Raw genomic sequence first — 19,296 nt, 5'->3', positions numbered from 1 at the left:
GGCATGCATTAATGCCTGAAGGAATGCGTGTACCGGTGCTGCTAACAGCAGGTCATTAGACAGAGCTGTCACCCAGGTAACCCCAGGGTTGTTGCCATGGGAGCAGATAAAAAGGTGGTGGAACCTTTTTCCCAAACATTCATCCCTTCAATTAACCTGAGCAGCAATGTAGTCCATTAATGTGAAACAACACACACACACACACACACACACATGCTCTCAACCCAACTTTTCACAGGAGCACGTCAGCAGCACAGATACGAAGCACAGGCGTGAACGATGGGCACCGACAAAAAGGAAATAAAAAAAGGGGGAAAAAAAGGAAAGGAAAAGGAAATCATACAGCAACGTGGGGTAGTGGAAGTTGGAAGTGAGATACCTTCTGAGGAACAGTTCCTGCCACAAGCGCTCTGCAGAATATAGAACATCTCACGGAAAGACCTGGGACCTTCCAGGCATGAAGCATTGAGGAAAGAGAGGAGAGAGAAGGTGAGACAGGAGGGACAGACAGACTCAGAGAGGAGGACAACAAGACAACGAGGTAAGATGAGGAGACAGGGACAGAGACAGAGGCAGCACCTGCTTCTGATGAGCCGAGGAAAATGATTTGGTTTGGTACGGCTACACTGACTCATGGGCTTCAACCACATTTTGATGATATAAGTGGAATCATATAATATTTTAATGATGTCTTACCAAAAGACAGTGATTAGAGTTAATATTATGTTTATTGCGTTGGGCGGGTATATGTTTAAATTTGGGAGAATATCCTCATGAGGAAAGAATCTTTCCTTCTCTATATCAAATAATTCAAAACCTCCTACAGTTGCTTTTACTGATCCCTGCGAGGGAAGCTCTCTGCAGCTCCTTGACCGGATTACTGATGTTAAAACAGCCTACATCAGCTTTTTCTCTCCTCAGATCTCAGATATGAAAATGAAGTAGTACGTGGAGAAAAAGACGAGCAGAACGGTGCTTTAAGTCACTGCCCTTTCTGTTTCATATTAATTTTCTAAGTTTTCTAAGTACACTTTACAACCAGATAGAGATGATCCAAGAATACCAAAGAAAAACCTTTCTGCATAAAACAATAACAACCCTTTTATCCTTGTACCATGAACATCAGATAAGGAAACAAAAACACATGAGATTTAGTCTGTGTGTGATACTAATCAGTTACTATAGTTCAACACAGTACTGGTCCTATGCATTTCAATGAACTGCTGTTTTGCTTAAAGTTTGTAAATATGTAAATAAATACTTTAACCTGATGTCAGTCTTACAAATGAAGATGGTTATAATAAAGATTACAAATTCACACAGGCTTTTCATTAATAGTCATTTCAAGTATTCCAACCTTTATTTTCTGTCTTCGTTTGTTTTTTCTCTACTTCACAAAGCCACATTAGGTACCTTGAAATAAGCTCTACAAGACTAAAGTATTATCCTCTTGATGTTTTTAAGATAAACCAAGCTGTCAATTCATATTTATTAATAGTAGTTACTGAAAACAAAGATATAAGGTGGCTGTGATCTCAGAGAAAGGAGGAGTACACAGTTAAGAGTGACACGTCTACATAGGAAGAGACAAATGGACAGAGACATTAAGGGAAAGAAAGAGGAGAGATGGGAAGGATGGAGAGCCAAAGCTCAAGCCAGAAGGTATCTCCAGCTGGATACACATCGACTGTCACTGCTCAGTGACAACAAAAGGAAAGATGGATGGTGCATTGTGGGATCCTGGTTGCTGCTGTCCATCTAGTTTGGACTGAGCTGGTGCCCACAGTGTTACATCACAGTCAGTGTATACACATGTCATATTGAAAGGCATTTAAAAAAAAAAAAAAAAAACATAATTTAGAATCAAAAGTAAGGATGATTTGAACTGTGAAATCACTTTAACCACACCAGGATCCTTTTTCATAATGTGTGTACATAAAGCTTGGTGCAGTATCCTTGACATAAACTGATTAAAAATTGAACTTTGACAGTTTGAAGGGATTTAAGTCTGTCATGTTGGGTAATTGCCACTGATAGGGAACGTCACACTGGCACTAAATCTCCTAAAAGGATAGTCCCTTTAAAAAGAAATCTCAGGTTAATAAAAGAAAATATGTTTTTCTTTCTTCTTGGACTCATTTGGAAACTCTGTAAAAACTGCCAAGTTTTTGTCACTGCTTTACCTCCCACAGGGCATACACACCGAGCAGCTGGACAAGCTGTCGCCATGGTGACTGGGATGGGCAAAGCAGAACAGATCATGCAGCGAGGCCATAAATCCTAAGCTGCGCCTCATATACACCACCTCACATTATCAGTGTTAGTCCAACACACCATGCACCGAGCCTGGAAACACACTTGCTCACACTGCACAAAGCTCTCCACTGGCTGAGAGACGAGCATCCTCACTGACGGGAGGTTTTACCTGTGATGTCGAACCACAAGGGGGCGGTAGTCTGCTGCAGGGACACCACACCCACGATCTCAGCCACCTTGTCATTCTCCATGACAGTAAAGTTGTAGAATGGCTCATCGAAGAGCAGTGGGAGAGTCAAGGGAGGAGGTCGGCGGACCCACTCGATGTGCAAACGAGCTGTGGAGGACTTCTGAGGACGCCCGTTGTCCGTCGCTTTGATCTGAATACAAATAAAGAAAGTTCTGTAAACATTCTGTCCTGAAACAGGCCAGCAGACATGCTTTATAACTGATCAAAGTTTGCGCACAGTCAGGATGTCGTAGCTCCCCGCAGTGAAGGCTTTGCGCGATGACACCACAGCTGTCTTGGGGTCGATGAAGAACTTCCCCTCCTCGTTTCCGTCCACGATGCTGTAGGAGAGGTCACTGTTGGGCCCATCGTCACGGTCATAGGCAAACACCCGATAGATGGGCTCGCCCTTTTTCCTGCGCTCTCTCTCGGGAAGTTTGACCTGGTAAACCTTCTCTGGAAACGTGGGCTTGTTGTCATTTTCATCCAGTACCTGAACCATCACCCAAACTGTTGTTTGTCTGGGGCTGGGACCTCCATCTGATACCAACACCTGCACAGGACAGAAGAGAATGACACAGTGAATACAAATCACGTGTACGTGCAAGTGTGGTCCATTTCAAGGCCTGGAATGTTCCTTGAATATTAAGATGTGTTGCTTGAAGGAGACACATGCTGGGCTTCTCTCATCAGACTACTTTAGACTCACAGAAAACCGAATGGTCTATTCAGGGGCTGCTCTTTAACCCACTTTTCGTGTTCTGGTGAAAGCCTTTGAAGTTTGACAATGGCACATTTTTTGACTACCAGAGGTGTAAAACATTGAAATCTAATTAACCAGTCATCAAAAGAGCAATGTCCAGGGAAAGTTTTATTCACAAAACTGAGAGGAATCAGCAGTTATTTGATGACTGAAGAGGATTATCCAGTGTCCTCTGATAGATGCCTCTCAATGACAATGATCTACTAATTTTCTCTGTTTGGTTAATAAAAACTAGGCATGGCTCCCTACCCATACCCATACAGATATCCACCAGACAGTCTTTTAACTCTTTTAAACAACTTAGCTGTAAATACAAGACTTACCAATCTCTAACTGTGGGGCAGACATTTGCAGTTCTCATGTATATAATGGATTGTACTTCTTCTTTTTCCAATATCCCATCCAGGGATTAGGGCCAGTATACCAGAGTATTGTATCGGTTCATCCCTAACGACAACTACAAATCAGACATCTGAAGACATCTTAAGACATCATCTTAAGCATAGTTCAGTGCGATGTAATGTTCACCCCTGTTGCTGATGTGTTTTTGCAATTCTTATCGTTCCTAATCAGCTCTTAAATCTGCAGTTGGCAGTGATTTAGTGTTAAATATTCAAAGACACAACCCGAGGAGATGTGCAGTTCATTATATGTCCATTTCTGCATCTTTGATCCGTGTGGACCCTACACGGACAAATCTGCACACACCTTCAGTTAATTCATGGCGGAGTCTGGTGGAGTTTATTCTGCTCAAACACGCCGGCTGCACATGTAGCGCAACACTTTCCATTCCAGTCTGTGATACACTCTTGTTTTGGTCAAAAAAGACAATGAAGAAGACAGTAACCATGGAAACTTGCCCAAGGTTATTTGAGAAATACCACTGTTGCCACCACATTCACAACTGGCGTACACATGCATGGAACACTAGACTGATGCAGGCCCTCCTTTAAGTAACAATGGAACCTCAGGCTTGTGCAGAAATGCAAAGCTGCTCTCTGCAGAGGTTACGGTGATCTACGGTGCAAGTTCAATAACTTTGAATGAAACGACAGAAAAAAAGGTTTCCTATAGCTGCTCTATAGATATAGTATGAAGGGACACTGACAAACCTGAAATAACAATAGAGTACAACCTATATGTTATTATATTGAGTAGGAATAGAAACTTTTTCATGCAGCCAAATATAAAACGCACTAAGCAGGCAAACAGTCTTCGCACACAAACGAGAATAAGTGATGAGAAAAGCAGAGGTACAATTTACTTCCAGTCAGAGCAAAGCAGAGCAGAGAGAGGTTCACATTATTGTCTAATGGACACCAATACACGCACCGCAATCCTCAGACTATTTCTATTACTGAGCTAATGCAAACCTCACTGTGGAAAACAAAGAGCAGACAGGTCAGCGCTTCTCTCTCTCTGTTTCTCCGAGTCATCATCATTGATGAGTAATAAATCATTTTAAATGATACCCAAGTCCCACAAGAGGTTCTGAGTGGAGAACGTACCGTGATGGTACGCTGACACTCTTTCCTCTGGTAATGAGAGTAACAGAGTCTATAATGACCAATGTGTGTGTATGTGTGGGTAATAAAATACTCACCTTTGTGTACACGCAAACACGCACACACACACACATAAAAATGTCCTCACCTCTAAAACATGCTCTGTCTGTTGTTCACGGTCCAGCCTCCTTGAGGTTGTGGTGATTAGACCTGAGAGAGAAAACAGAACAGGAAGTTATAACTAAGGACATTAAAACACACACACAACCTTAAGCATAACCTGCTCATACCCAAACTTAACTTTAACGTAACCACAATTCAAAACGTATATACCCGCTAAACTGAAACAGTTCCAGCATAAGTGAGATTATGTCTCTGTAGGACCAGGTTTTGGTCTCCATGAGGACTGCTGGTCCTGACAAAGTCACCGTTTATGCTTGAGAAGTGCCTAAAAAGGTAACACACATACACACAAACACACACTCCATACTACAGTGCCACTAAGCCCAATGAGCTAAGTGCCATAGCAATTAGCTGTGGATGTCAGACACGATGACTGACTTGCTGTAATTACATGGAGATTGGAGCAGCTGTGACGATGCAGACGGAGCAGTAACAGCAGCTACGATTACACAGGACAAGTTTATGATGCTCCGGATAAAGAAATAAAGGGTCTACACAAGAAACATGAGGAAATAGCAGGACATATGAGGGCACAAAAGGTCGTCCGTGCAATTGCTTTTGTTGCTGAAGAAGGTGGAGACTCAAGTTCAGCAGCAGAAGAAAAATACAGGTTTTGAGAAATGCATTTGTCTTTAAAGCAGGCATTAAAAGAACTTCGGTTGTACATTCAAGCACTCCCGTATTAATGCGATTTAGGACCCACTCGAAAAAAGGGACAATTCCTAATAAAATAATTCTAATACACAGTGTATATATAATTTGATCTATCCAATAATGTCAAAGAAAACAACACTCTTATTTATCCACAGGGAATTTTCCAGGACTGAAAAGCTGTATTATATCAACTCTGGGTTTTCAGCACAGCTGTATGTGAGAAGCCATTAGACATGAAAGCCCCTAAAGTCAACAGCGCTAACAATAGTGGTGCGTCATACACTTATGAATCATTTTCCGTTGTTTAGTCACTATTTTTTTGTGGCAAATCAAATTACATACTCATCCAAATGTGTCATTATGGTGTTATGTTAGATCTGGCTTTGTGTATTCATTCCTGATGGGTTTTTGGTGACGGAATTCTAAACCATTTTCAGGATGTGGTATTGTGCATTGAAGCATCCTCAACACAGTTATAACAATACAAAGCAGAGGGACACTGATTTCAACTGAAGCAGAACTATAACAGTCACATCTGGAGAAGATACAACTCATATTTACAATTAGAGAACGTCTTAACGGATGGTGCAATATGACCCTTGAGCCCGATTCCCTTATCTCCCACAAAAATACATTTCTATTACATGTTTCTGTAAACCATGGAAAACGTTGGCATATAGTTTCATGTGTCATATCAACATTTCTACAACAGTGTAGTTCTCAAGTGTTTTAAGTAAAAGGCAGTTGAAACTGTGAGGACAAACCATGATTTCGTTCTAAATCTAGGAGTAGGTGTACAGTAATTACCTAATCCGACATAATAGGTCATTTGAAATCTAAAGCAATGTTCAATGTTCATGCTGCTTTTATATCTCTGGCTCTGCAGTGAGCACATGTAAACAATGTCATGCAGAGCAAAGTCACTTTAAGTAAAACATCTCCTTTGTTTTGCGAAAGAGCTGCGGCTTCGTGTATCATCAGTACATTGTGTTTCTATTGTTTTACATGTGTTATATTCATGAAAGAGTAATGCAAAAGCATATTCGGGATCGTGTTTCCAGTGCTCAGCTCTGCCAGAAGTGGGTTTTGTTTTTTTAGGGCAACAAAAAGTGAATTAAATATGGAGATGTCACTGAGCAGGCAGAAACGAGGACAAGTACACACAGTGTGTGTGTGCGTGTGTGTGAAGCTGGTGAAGTCTACCGACTGCTTTTTATGCATGGAATAAAATTAGAACAAAGAGAACGAAAGAACCATCAGAAACACAAACTTTTGACACCCTTTTCAGTCATCCTACCACATGCTGAAGTCTATATCAGCCACTGGAGACAGCTCGGTTGTCACCAAGTTGGTTGTGAGTCACAGATCCTGTGGCTGATGTCATTTATCTCCAGTGGTTATTCATGGATGCAGGAGGAGATTAGGGGAGGATGATCACATCCAAGCTTGAGGGCAATATTTCAGTCAAGGTGGAGGTAACCATCCTCCGAAATAATGCGCAGTGCATTAGAGTGTGGCTGCACGTCTGTTTGCGGAGACCACTTGTGATTGAATTTCACTTCCCTGCTACTTATGCAAACCACAAAGTCTTCAGAAAGCAAATACATCAGCAAACGCTGAAAATGCAAATCTCAAAATGTGAAAAAAGAAAAAAAAAATCCTTCGTATCCACTCCATTATCAGATCTGCTACCACATGTAATGGCTTTTCTTGTCCCACTTCTATAGACGGATAGACAGAGACAGACAGCTGAAAGATAAATGACTGACAGAGATTGAAATCATGTGTTGATCAGTCTTGTTGTGGTGGCAAAACATAAATCAACGTACCAATACTTCCACTGCGAAACTGCAGCAGGTCAGAGTAGACACTCTTTAATGTTATTTTTTCTTTTTCTTCATCACACAATCTGCAGATGAAACTCGACAAGCGACGATTTTTCAAGTGAACCTGCAGCTTTAATTTGTAGGATTTGAAGTAATTGAGAAAGGAAAATCTGAGACTTGCGTCTTCAGAACTACAAAGGACAAATTGTTCCTCTACTGCCAAAACAATCTTATATAAAACTTAAAGCTGGGTGCTGCAGAAAGCCTCTCTGAGAGCTTCTTCATATATGTCAGAGAAGCGTTCCAATACAACACCACATACAGCCTGTTTATCACAACTGTCATAAAAATATATGACTACTCTTCTTATTTCTCCTCTGGGGACAGCAAAGTCTCTCTCTAACCTCTCAGCTGACAAAGCCTCTTCAGAAAAATAAAAAACACTCAATTTGAAGAACTTGACAGGAGAGAAGGGAAAGACAAAAAGAGAGAAAAAACAGAAATGAGGGAGGGATGATGTGGTGTTGACTGGAAAAGACATGCAGGTAAGTTAACCTTTCTTCAGGTCATTCAAACACTTTTCCTTTTTTTTTTTTTGAATAAGACAAATTCAGCTGTGAACACTTCTCCTGTCTTTCAGTTCCTGAACAAGAACAGAAAGACCTAACTAATACAACCTTTTGCAAAAGTATGAACTGCAATCTTTGCTCTACACACCTTGAACAGTGGAGCAGCATTCTTAATTATCGAGCATGTCAAGCGATAGGAGTGTAACCAGGTTTAAGATATTGTAGTTTGATGAGATAACTGTTGTGCCTACACTATCGTTGGTGATTTTATGTATAGTGGTTAGCGCTAAATACTTGGGTTGCTGACCCAGTCAGAACAAGGGGCTTCCTGTAAGGAGATTGTATGGTCCCGTCAGGGACGGTCCAAAAACATCCACAGGTTAACCCATTGACGCCGGGAAAGCATTGCCGCACTTCTACCATTAAAGCCGGGAGCAAGGCTGCGTAATTCTACCATTGATGCCGGGAAAGTGGCTACGTCAAGAGGGGTATAAGGGTTCTTCGTGACATTGTTTTGAAATTTCTTCGAGCAAACATGGAGGACTTTGACAGCGAGGACATTTTTGAAGGCAGTGATTTTGAGGAGTTTCTCGGCTTCGATGACATCATTGCTGATGACTTCGAACGCGCTGAACCAATGGACCGGGATCTATGGTTAAGACATAATTATGTTAAAAGACGACGAGGTCGGCGATAACGACGCTGAGTTTGAAGGTTTTGAAAGTGACGGAAGACGGAGAATTACAACCATAATCTACGGAGTGTTTACAACCGCACACCAGGGGTGAAAGTGGATTTACCTACAGATGCCACAGCGCTGTAAGCACTATCACCGTCACATGTGAAGCAGATCGTCACAGTCATTACATGCTGTTCTTGTTCTTCACAGTCCATCAGGGCAAAGTCAAGGCACTGACACAAGTTGACATTACTTTATTTTCTTACTGTTTTTTAAATGGAAAATAGTAATTCACTTTACATTTTTTGTGATGGTGTATCTAAATAAACTAAATTACAGGAAGGCCACATGTGTAAGCTCTCAAATACTTTTAGAATTGTGTTCTTATCTGCTACAAAGGCTGAGAAATCAATAATTTAGTAGGCATTGAACCTCAGGTTTTAGAGGTCCTTTCTGAAGTCACCCATAGGTTTGACAGGCATTTTTTTCCAGGCGTTTCAGGCCATAATGGATTAATTGGACACACTAAATTGACTGAAGGTGTGAGCATGAATGGTTGTTTATGTGGCCCTGCCATGTTGCCTTTTGCCGCCTGATCTTCCTGCACAACCCTTATATGGAGGATAAAGCAGTAGGCAATAATTTAAAATTAATTTCTTTTTGTGAAAGATAAAGCTGGTGGAGCATTATCACATGAGACAACATCAGATACATTAACTTTAATTTAATACACGGATGAGAACTTAAAAACATGAATTACCATTACTGAAACTATTGACAGTAAAGAGCACACACCCTTTATCAGATGTGCTGCAATACACATCCCTAAATTGTAGCCTTGCTAAATGCAATATTCCAAACCGCTATTTCTATCTAAAATCAATAACTGTGCATCCAAAGCAGGTATGTTAATGTGAATGCACTGTTAACATACTGTGTAATTACCAAGTCTGTCAGCAAAGAACATTTTAAAGTGGATTGATAGTCCAGTTTTGACCCCCGTTGTTAGAACTGGGGTCCAACATGTTTGTAAAATTGATCAGTAGTGACAACCTCTCCACTTAGCACTTAGCACTCGAGTGTTTCAGTTTTCCAAAATGCAACCGTAACCATAAGAGAAAAGCTACTGACTAATGAGAAAACAAGTGCTAGGTTTGCTTTATTAGCAGACAGGCTGACGGGCTAACAAGCCAGGAGCAGCTGACTGCAGTCCCTGTGTTTGTGTTAGTGCCACGTTATTAGCCGCGACAAAGAACACAAAATGACAGCGCTCAACAATTACACAACACACACGCACAGTCTATACACTTCTGCACATCGCCAGCTTTAGTGTCACAGCATCAAAGTGACACATGACAACACACCCACAAAAATGCCTGACACATTACACCCACACATGCACGCACGCACACACACACACACACACACACACACACACACACACACACACACACACACAGGATATTAAGTAGCAAACTGATAAACCCAACACAAGCTGAAGACACAAATACACAATACATTTACAAACAAACATTGATTACTACAACAACACACCCACACGCAGAAATGCATGCATGTATAATTAATATAATCAAAGCTCATAGAATATATTTACACACACACATCTGACAGAAACCTAATTAATAAAGACCAACAAAAACACAAAAACAAACAAAGCAGGGTCACATGTCGTCTCATGTTACAAATGACTGCAATACTAATTCACCGTCAGTCCTCATTTACACTGATCACAAGAGGATTCACAACGGCATTAGAGCACAGCCACCAATCACAAACAAGGACACAAAATTAAACTGTATGGTCTCCATTTAAAAACAAAAACAATGCAAATAAATACAATTGATTGTTTCTAAAGGAGTGCCTTTCTAGTGGAGAAAAGTGGTGCAGTGCACTAGACGATGCCCTTTGTTTGCTATGGGTGTCCTTTCAATCAAAAAGGGTGCTGTTATAAAGTTCCATGCTGCCACTACATGACAGTGTCCCAAAGGGTGTGCTTAGAGGAAATGATATTCAGTGCTGTATAGAAAATGCCCATGTCAGTGATAAAAAGTGATGCTGTGCTGTAAAGGATGTCCCTGTATACCTGTGGGAAATGTGATGTTCAGTAGCTGCCCAAATGGGATATGACTGTGTCTGCTTGATTTAAAACTCATTTCGTCCCCTCTTCATATCTATTTAGTGTCCATATCAAGGTCCACATGAAATTCAGTCCCCAGATCACACTTTGGACATCCCTGCCTTAAGTGTACTTGTGGTGTCTGCCCTACGGGTGCATAGTAGATGCCCTTTTAATTTTCATCACTGCCCTTCCAAATGTCTGTGCATCCCACTGAATATAAACAAATGCTTTTTTTTTCTTTACATCAAAACCATTATCAAATTAATTTGCACAACGTCAATTAAGCCAATCAGCCCCACATTATGTGCCACACAGGAAGTGAAGCAGACAACAGCAACACTGTTCTAGTACAGTGAGTCGGCTGGCAATAGTTTGGGGCATGACTGAACACAAAGAGGCATCAGGCAGCAGCAGCATTTTCAGATGAAGGACAGAGCATTCAAATAATGTTACATAATTTCTACTCATGAATAGGAACTAGCAATTTTTAAATCAGATTTAAATCACATTTCGTCCCCACGCTGATGCTGCTGAACTTGACCATGTCTCCATGCCTATTAAGTATTTACCTTAACAAGCAGGTGAACAGGTGAACTTTAATAAAGTGGTGTGCTTCAACCACACGTTTCCTGTTCAGAGATCATGTGTGTCCAGTGTAGCATTTAATTAAACAAAGAGGGGAGAAGAAAGAACTTGTGCATTAATGGGAAATCAGATGCTCTGGCTGATGGTGGTGGTGATGTTGGATTAAGGCCAGAAGCAAATGCTTCCTCTGGGACCAAAACAGGTTAATCCACCATGTGTGTGAGACAGCCCTCTAACTCAGATCCACTAATAAATTAAGAGCCACGAAAATTGAATAATAGAATTGATTTAATAACATACATTAAAAGATCCTCTCTAGCTGCACCACTGTGCCTTTGGGGAGAGAATTCATATATACAACCATGTCTCTGAGAAATTACCTTTCCACACAACTTAACTCCAATACGTTTGGTGAGGAACACATTTTTCTACCAGATTAGATTTATATCTGACAAATCACCAGTAATAATAACATACACCAAGCAGCAGACAGTTCAAGACTGTATATTGGGTGATTTGTTTCAGATTTGATGGGTTTATGAAGGCATTCTGTGTGTTTTTACCCTGCGGCACTGTGTGTTTTCAGGGTAGAGAGAGACAGAGAGAGTCTCCTACAACAAAAGGCTTTCCTTACAGTGCAATGATGTCCATTCATTTTGACAACCTAAATAAAGTGTTATGCCTAATCTCAACTTTACTACAGTTTTCAAATCTTAGCCCTAGTTTACACTAGCGCTTGTGTGTTTGTATGTGCATCAACGGGGCAAATTGGCACAATCTTCTATCTTGCCTTCTGCCTCGACCCTCTCACTTTCCACAGCTGCGCCGTAGGAGAACGAGTTCATTTGAGCGACGACTATCGGCGCGCGGAAAGAACCGGCGACACGTTCCAGAACAGCCTGGTCTTCAGCAGCCGCGCGGTGAAGATCCAGGAGCGACTGTGCATGCGCGTGGAGGCAGTATCCAAAAAGTGGACCGGCGGACTGCGCATGGGCTTCACCAGCGTGCCGCCCTCGGCCCAGGCCCTGCCTCTGCCCTGCTCCGCCATACCCAACCTCACCGACCAGCCGAGGCACTGGGTGGCCCTCGTGCACAAATCCTTGTGCCACGCCGGTTCTGTGCTGACGTTCTGGGCCTCAGGTGGTGGCAACATATATTTGAAGAGCAACGGCAGAGAAGACAAACTTCTGAGTGGAGTTGAATCTTTGTCATGTAAAGGTTTTGTGAAGTTACTGCTGAGATAGCATAGCTTAGCATAGCCGACTTGAAGCTTTCACCGCTCTGAATCTCTGACCGGCAAATAATGGGAACTTACTGCTTGTCCTTTTGTTGTTTTTACTGCACGTCCCGGTACAATTTAGCACCATAGAAAAAAAAAAGACTAATTCATCAAGACGTGAGTTGTGTAAACTTTACACAACTCATGCTATCTGCTTCACTGTGATAATGGAGGCGAGGCAGCGCTGCTGCGCCGAAGTGAGCACGGCACGCAGAGCATTCTGGGAGTTGTTGTCGTTTGTGTACATGAGCGATAAATACATTTGTCTGACTTTCTCGGCCAAGAAGGCACTCTCTTCAAATATTTCACATTTCTACTCCATAGATGACCCATTTTTAATAGACATTCAACTTCCCAGCGGTGAAATATCTCTTTAACCATTTCCTCAGAAATTAGGTTATGCCTCATTAGGACAAGGTTTTGGTCTTTGTGAAGACTACTGGTACCAACACGGTCAGTGTTTATGCCAGGAAAGATAACACACTCAAGTATGCACACACACACACACACACACACACACACACACACACACACACACACACACACACACACACACACACACACACACACACACACACACACACACACACACACACACACACACACACACACACACACACTGCACTGCACTAGTCACTGCAACAGCCTTATGAATGAAGCAGGAGCCTTTTGGCAAAGCGATTATGCAACATTAGCTCATAGAGCCTGGCAGCCAACAGCTTAATTGCTGTTTAAGTCTGCGAATGAGAAACAGGATAAGAGACCCAGGGAAGAAATGTGTTAGGCCTGTGTAATGGATTTGACAAATGCAGTGAAAACTGAGGACCAGACATGGGCCAAACTTATATTAACAAAGAACTTTTATTCATTTCATTATTGGAAATGAATACAAGACTGAGGAGAAAGAAGGAAACTTATGCTAGAATCAAATGCAGAAAAAGAGCTTGACTGTCAACAGGCAGCCACAAACTCAATTAGCTACATATGGAAATTAGCTAATATATACATCTAGTAAAACCATATTTCCTTCCTTCATAAATAGACTTAATGACAAATTAAGGATTAAAATAAAGTCCAAACATCAGGGGACCTGCAGTTCTGTGATCAACAACAGAACTTTAACTTGGATCTCTTGCAAAAGACAGTGTACACGTCTACCACTCTCGCTTCCCATTTGTCTCCTAAAAACAATGTTCCTATACAACTAAACTGGATTCTCATTTATGTTTTTTTATTTTTGAGACTAAAATGATGTTATCATGACCATATTTTAATCCCTTGTGGCACTTTTCACTGAAATAACAATGTCCTGGCTATAATTCTTTTAAGGTGTCGGCATAAAAAGCAACTACATAGAGGTATGAGAAGATTTTGTCCTCAGGTTTTTATATCCTCAAGTTGATTTCACCTTGGGTCCTTCATTTCTGCTTTAAGATCACAGTACTTGGTAATCTGTTTAAAACATTATCCCATTTGGTGGACACCTTGGTCTCTATAAAAACACATTAGAATGTCCTTATGACAACAAATCGTCTGATGTTTGGTATTGAACTGTTCTTGATCTGTGGTCTGCTGCCTCGGGATCTCAATTTCATGCATTTCAGAATTTGTCCTCAAAAACCTGTGATCTACGTCACAACTGTCGTTATATAAAAAACAAACATAATCTGGCAGCAAATGTGTTCCTTATTTTGCCTAGTTGAGAGTGCAGTTTGGTTGTGTGGGAACATTTCTTTGGGACACAGGGTTGGACTTCTACATGCAACCTTGCTGACAAATTCAGTACACATCCCGGACATATCAAGGCTATCATAGAGACATTCAGTCACATTCACGCCTAAGAACCATAGCTGTGAGATAACAGCTTTATCACCGTGCATCTATCTTTAACTCATGATTTACTTGTTTTGCAGCGTTTTCCATTCTTCTAAATGTACAGAACAAATCGAGGCAGGAGGTGTAAAGGAATACATAATTGTTCCAAGCATCTGTCATCACAGCAGCTTGCATGCTGCATGACTGCCTTCAATCTCAGTTGATTAACTACTTTTAAAATCCATCTGGAGGCTGCAGGTACATGTTCCATCTGCACTCTCAATCTGAGTCACACATATTGTCAGAATGCAATTACATACCTCTGATGTATTGTGGATACGTCCATTTATTTTTACACAACAAGCACCGGGCTGTCGCAAAATCACCATAAAAATTCAAATATCCTGTGCAGGCCATAACTAAATGACTGAACAGATACAGTATATTAAATAAACTAACCTGTCTAATGTGATTACTGGAGCTGCTTTCCTTTGGTTGCCCCCATGATTTCAGAGCGCTGCTTAATTTCTCACATTTGGAGTAGCACCACCTGTAAACCCTAATGTTACATTGACCAAATTAATTGTCCTGACCTGTTTATTTAAATGGAAACATACTCTTCAACTCCTTATGACTGGGCCACAGTGGATGTGTGTGTGTGCAGTGTGTGATGCTGGATTACTAATCAGCTGCATGTCCTGAATCTCTGTTATTCACATTAACACCAGAATGGTTCCAGTCCCCGAAACAAATCTTGAACAGATAGCGAAAATAAGTTGGTTTGGATCCTGAAAACTTACAATATATTTTTCCTTGCAAACTATTACATCATCAGTAAGTGTGTCAGTGTAGGCTGTAGATAAGGACAGCATACATACAAAACGCCAAAGGAAATGAAAAATATGCAGTGGTCTCCAGAAGAGACAAACTGTTTGGTGGTGATTTGGGCGTCCCCTGAATAACACGAGAATGAACAAAAGGAAAGCTCACAGAAACTGAATGTTATCTCCCCAGTTTCCATGTTGCTGTTTTTACTTTGAAATAGGTACAGAAAGGGTTGGGTTTGTGATATATTTGACAGATGTAGACATCAAAACGTTACTGAAAGTTGTTTTTTCACCATCTATTTTGCTGCAAACTGCACACAGCAAATGGATAAATTAGGCAAGATGCTGACTCACTAGACGGGCAGAGTGGCTCCCTCAAATCAAATCAGTTTGATTTGTTTAGCCCAAATTCACAAATCAATCTGTACACGCTATCCTCAGCAAAGACCAAGTCCCCACAAAACCGCATTTTGACAGATAAAATATAGAAGAAACCTTTAGAGGAGTGACAAAGAGAGGTGTGGGGTTCCTCTTCACACTTGAGATCTGCAGCTCAAACATCCAGTATGGCCCAGATGTTACACAAGACATGGCTCAATCCTGCCCCACACTAGAGGATAATGGGCTAGATTTCTGACCCGACCTGGCTCTTCCTAGGACCGTTGGGTTCCTTCCAATTTTAGGCTGATTTTCTGGACAAATTATCCAATGAGTTGACCAGGAAACGGATTGCATACTACTAACGGACGACACCAAGAGTCTGCCTACATGTCTATTTAGATCCCAAGTGTGTGGTTCTCCATCTTGGACTGGATAGTTTAGTCTGCGCTCGCTTTCTCTGGATTTAGACATCGACATTCAGTCGACATCGTCAGTTTTGAAAATCCTCTTGTGTTGCGCAGACTTCAAAGAGATAAGATTCCCACTTACAGACACCAGTAAATGTGCAAGCGCTTACATGATCACCTGACAATGCTAAATGCATTTGGATCTTTACAAGACATTGAACCACTCTCCACATTTCTTAATTAACAGAACATGTGTCAGATGGGAAGAATCAGAGCAGGTTGTGGTTTGATAGAAGTGAAAAGTCAATAGGAGGGAGGTTTGGATCTTGTTATTATTGATTACATTTTCTGTCACTCAGAGGTGCATGATTCTCAAGTCTTGGAAATGTCACCGTGTGTGCGTGTGTGTTTGTATTTGTTACGTCTTCAGGACCAGTACACAGGACCAGTAGTCGTCATGGAGACCAAAACCTGATCTTAATTAGGCCAAACCCAATTTCTGAAGAACTTGTTAGGGTTAGGGGTAAGATTTGAATAGTGGGAATATTATTTACATTAGACATTAACTGGTTATGGTTAAGGTTAGGGATAAGGCGTAGGTTAGATTGTCCAAATAAATGGAAGTCAAAACAGTGTCCTAAAAAGGATAGCTGCACAAACCTGTGTGCCTGTGTGTGTGTGTAACCTATAAACCATCACACATGTCACACATGTTTTAACACACTCACATGTCCGCACATGCTTTTCTCTTTGTAACAAACAGTCCACTGGTTTACAGTCAATCCATTTCTCTTGTCTTGTATCATTTTTTTTTTTCACAACACAAAAGTGCAGTTGAAGTGAAGCCAGCTGCAGCTCTCCTGCATCACAAACTCAACCACTTTCCCAGATGTTACTGCACAGTTACTTTTTATTCAATCATTTGGGCCCAGACATATTGTATATCACAACTTACACACACTTTCGTTGTTGACTGATACATTTCCAGCCTCCTCCTGTAGATCACGTCAGCTCCTAAAATATTTTAATCTGTCCTGCACATGTAGCTTGTTTAAGATCTGACCACAGCTTTCAGTCATGTCCAGTGGCCCATCATGAGGTCAGCTTTGCATCAGGGTCCTTTTGTAGGACATCTGCATTCAGAACCTGCCGACTTTGTCTTGATCTGTGCAACGTTTCCCTGTACGACTCCTTTTTACGCAGTTCATTTTATGTCAGTACCAGTCAGTGTTGAGATTCATCAAAAATTGTGATGTTGTAACAGAAATGGAGGACAGTTGCTGTATGTGCAAACTCTGACGGAGAAAGACTGAATACAGTAGGAGAGGGTGGATAGGATAGGGTGGGGGCAGATAGTGACTGAAGAAGATGGAGTACCATGTCACTTCTAAAAAAATTTGTTAAAAGTGCTACGATTTACTTCATACATCTGGATAATTTTGTGTTTACTGGTGTTCATTGTGCAAGAGTAATGCCTCACCCTCTCCTTCTCCTAGTGTCACTCACTCATGACTGTTCTTCATTTTTGATATAACATCGAGATGTTGGAAAAATCAGCCCTGATTTGCCTCCTGTGTCACCCAGCGTGACCAAAGTGAAGTCCATGTCTACTCATATCTTTGCTTTGTCTCTGTATGTAATCTTACTGTTCCAAAAACTTTTATGGCATCTTTTTTGGTGTGAAAACACAGTTTCTCTGTTCTTTTAATCACACAGTGTTGTTTTTTTCCCTCTACAAATACAAATTTTCTCCACAGAGCTCCACAAGTCTCTTCCTTGAGAACTGTGAAATGCTCCTCCATGGAGCCAAAAAGTTCTTAATTCAACCGAAAGTACAAAGTCTTTTTTATATGATGGTTTGCCCTGACATGTACAGTATTTCACTGATGCTAGTACAGAGAGTCGATGGAACTGATCCAACTAACCTGCAGGTTGAAGACCAACCACGTTGACAGGATTACTGAGGCCTATGTGATGAATGGGGGCTTCAGTGTAATTTACTGGCAGTGTAAACTTGCACAGAAAGAGGAGGCAGTAAGGTCAGCGGCACAAATCACTACACTGTGGGCTTTACAAGCTGCTGATGGCTGAGATGTCTGGGATTCACCTGTTTCAATGTCCCGAGAGTTTCAGTGACCTTTTAGGTGATGAAAGCACAAGACCTTCTTTTGGTAGATTTGGCAAGTTTCTGTCAGTTTCATCTTCCACCACATTGCTCATTCCTGCTCTTTCGTTTCTGTCTGGTATCTTCAAGTGACTCGAAAAATCTACATTTAGCCCAGATGAAAATGTGCAGCAATAAAGTAACTGCACTAGTTTTGCTCAGTGCTGTAGCTCTTAAATACAACAGGAAAGGTAGAGGCTATTCACCTGCAGAATCTAAAAATGCTGGGAAAACACCTGAAGGAAGCCAGAGCTGTTTTAACTAATACTCTTGTGAGGTTGTGATTATGCCATGCATGTTGTTACTAAGCAACTAAAACCTGAGAGCTGATGAGAGGACCAAAGTTGCTGCAGCTTCGCCGAATTATTTAAAACAGTAAAAATAAAACTAAGACACTAGATTACCAGTGTTGAATCTAATCATTCATCAGCTGAGTCAGACCAACTGAAAGTGCTCTCTGCATTCCAGGAAGAAGGGAATGCACACCCCACCTCCCTCAGATGCACTGTGTGTAGACAGCTGCATAGTTTAAAATTAACAGCAGCCACAAATGACTTGATAATCTGTTTCCAAAACAAGTCTAACAAAGGCTGCATGAGTAGTTTCACAATCACAGCCTGTCAGCTTCTGCTGCAGTCTTAAAAACAACGAATGGCCCGTGCTGTGCTTCATACACTGAGGCTAAACTCCAGCAAAAATGTGTAAATCACTGATGAAGTGTGATATGTTCTCATGGGGCTGCTCTGCTGTGCCTCATCAATGTTTCATAAGAACAAAATCAAATATTCATCATCTGCCATCGACACTGAGGGACTGACGTGTGGCTAACGGCAATCAGGAGAAGAATGTTAATGTTAAATGTGACATATAGATATAAAAGTGGAAGAATCCATTTATATATAAGTAAGAGGTGCAAAATGAGTCAAATGTGTGAAGTGTTATCAAGTTCAAAATAAAATAAAAGGATCTTGACTCAAGCAATGACAAATATAGCAACAGCCACTTATATCTGACCAACATTTTCCTCTGCACAC

General features: G+C 41.2%; 1 protein-coding gene across 1 annotated transcript in view; it reads right to left on the bottom strand.

Annotated features, from left to right (window-relative positions):
• Positions 1 to 19,296, bottom strand: part of fat3a (FAT atypical cadherin 3a) — a gene marked incomplete at both ends in the record, with an annotated part of 96,727 nt that overhangs the window by 47,818 nt on the left and 29,613 nt on the right. Inside the window, 3 exons of the mRNA XM_083887331.1 lie at positions 2,426 to 2,636; positions 2,724 to 3,038; positions 4,902 to 4,963. Of these exons, the coding sequence (XP_083743457.1) occupies positions 2,426 to 2,636; positions 2,724 to 3,038; positions 4,902 to 4,963 (588 nt within the window). The remainder of the gene's footprint in view (positions 1 to 2,425; positions 2,637 to 2,723; positions 3,039 to 4,901; positions 4,964 to 19,296) is intronic.

The sequence above is a fragment of the Microchirus variegatus genome, assembly GCF_963457635.1.
Source record: "Microchirus variegatus genome assembly, chromosome: 3".
Lineage (NCBI taxonomy): Eukaryota > Metazoa > Chordata > Actinopteri > Pleuronectiformes > Soleidae > Microchirus > Microchirus variegatus.
The sequence above is the reverse complement of the archived record's forward strand: the minus strand, read 5'-3'. Positions and strand labels throughout refer to the sequence as shown.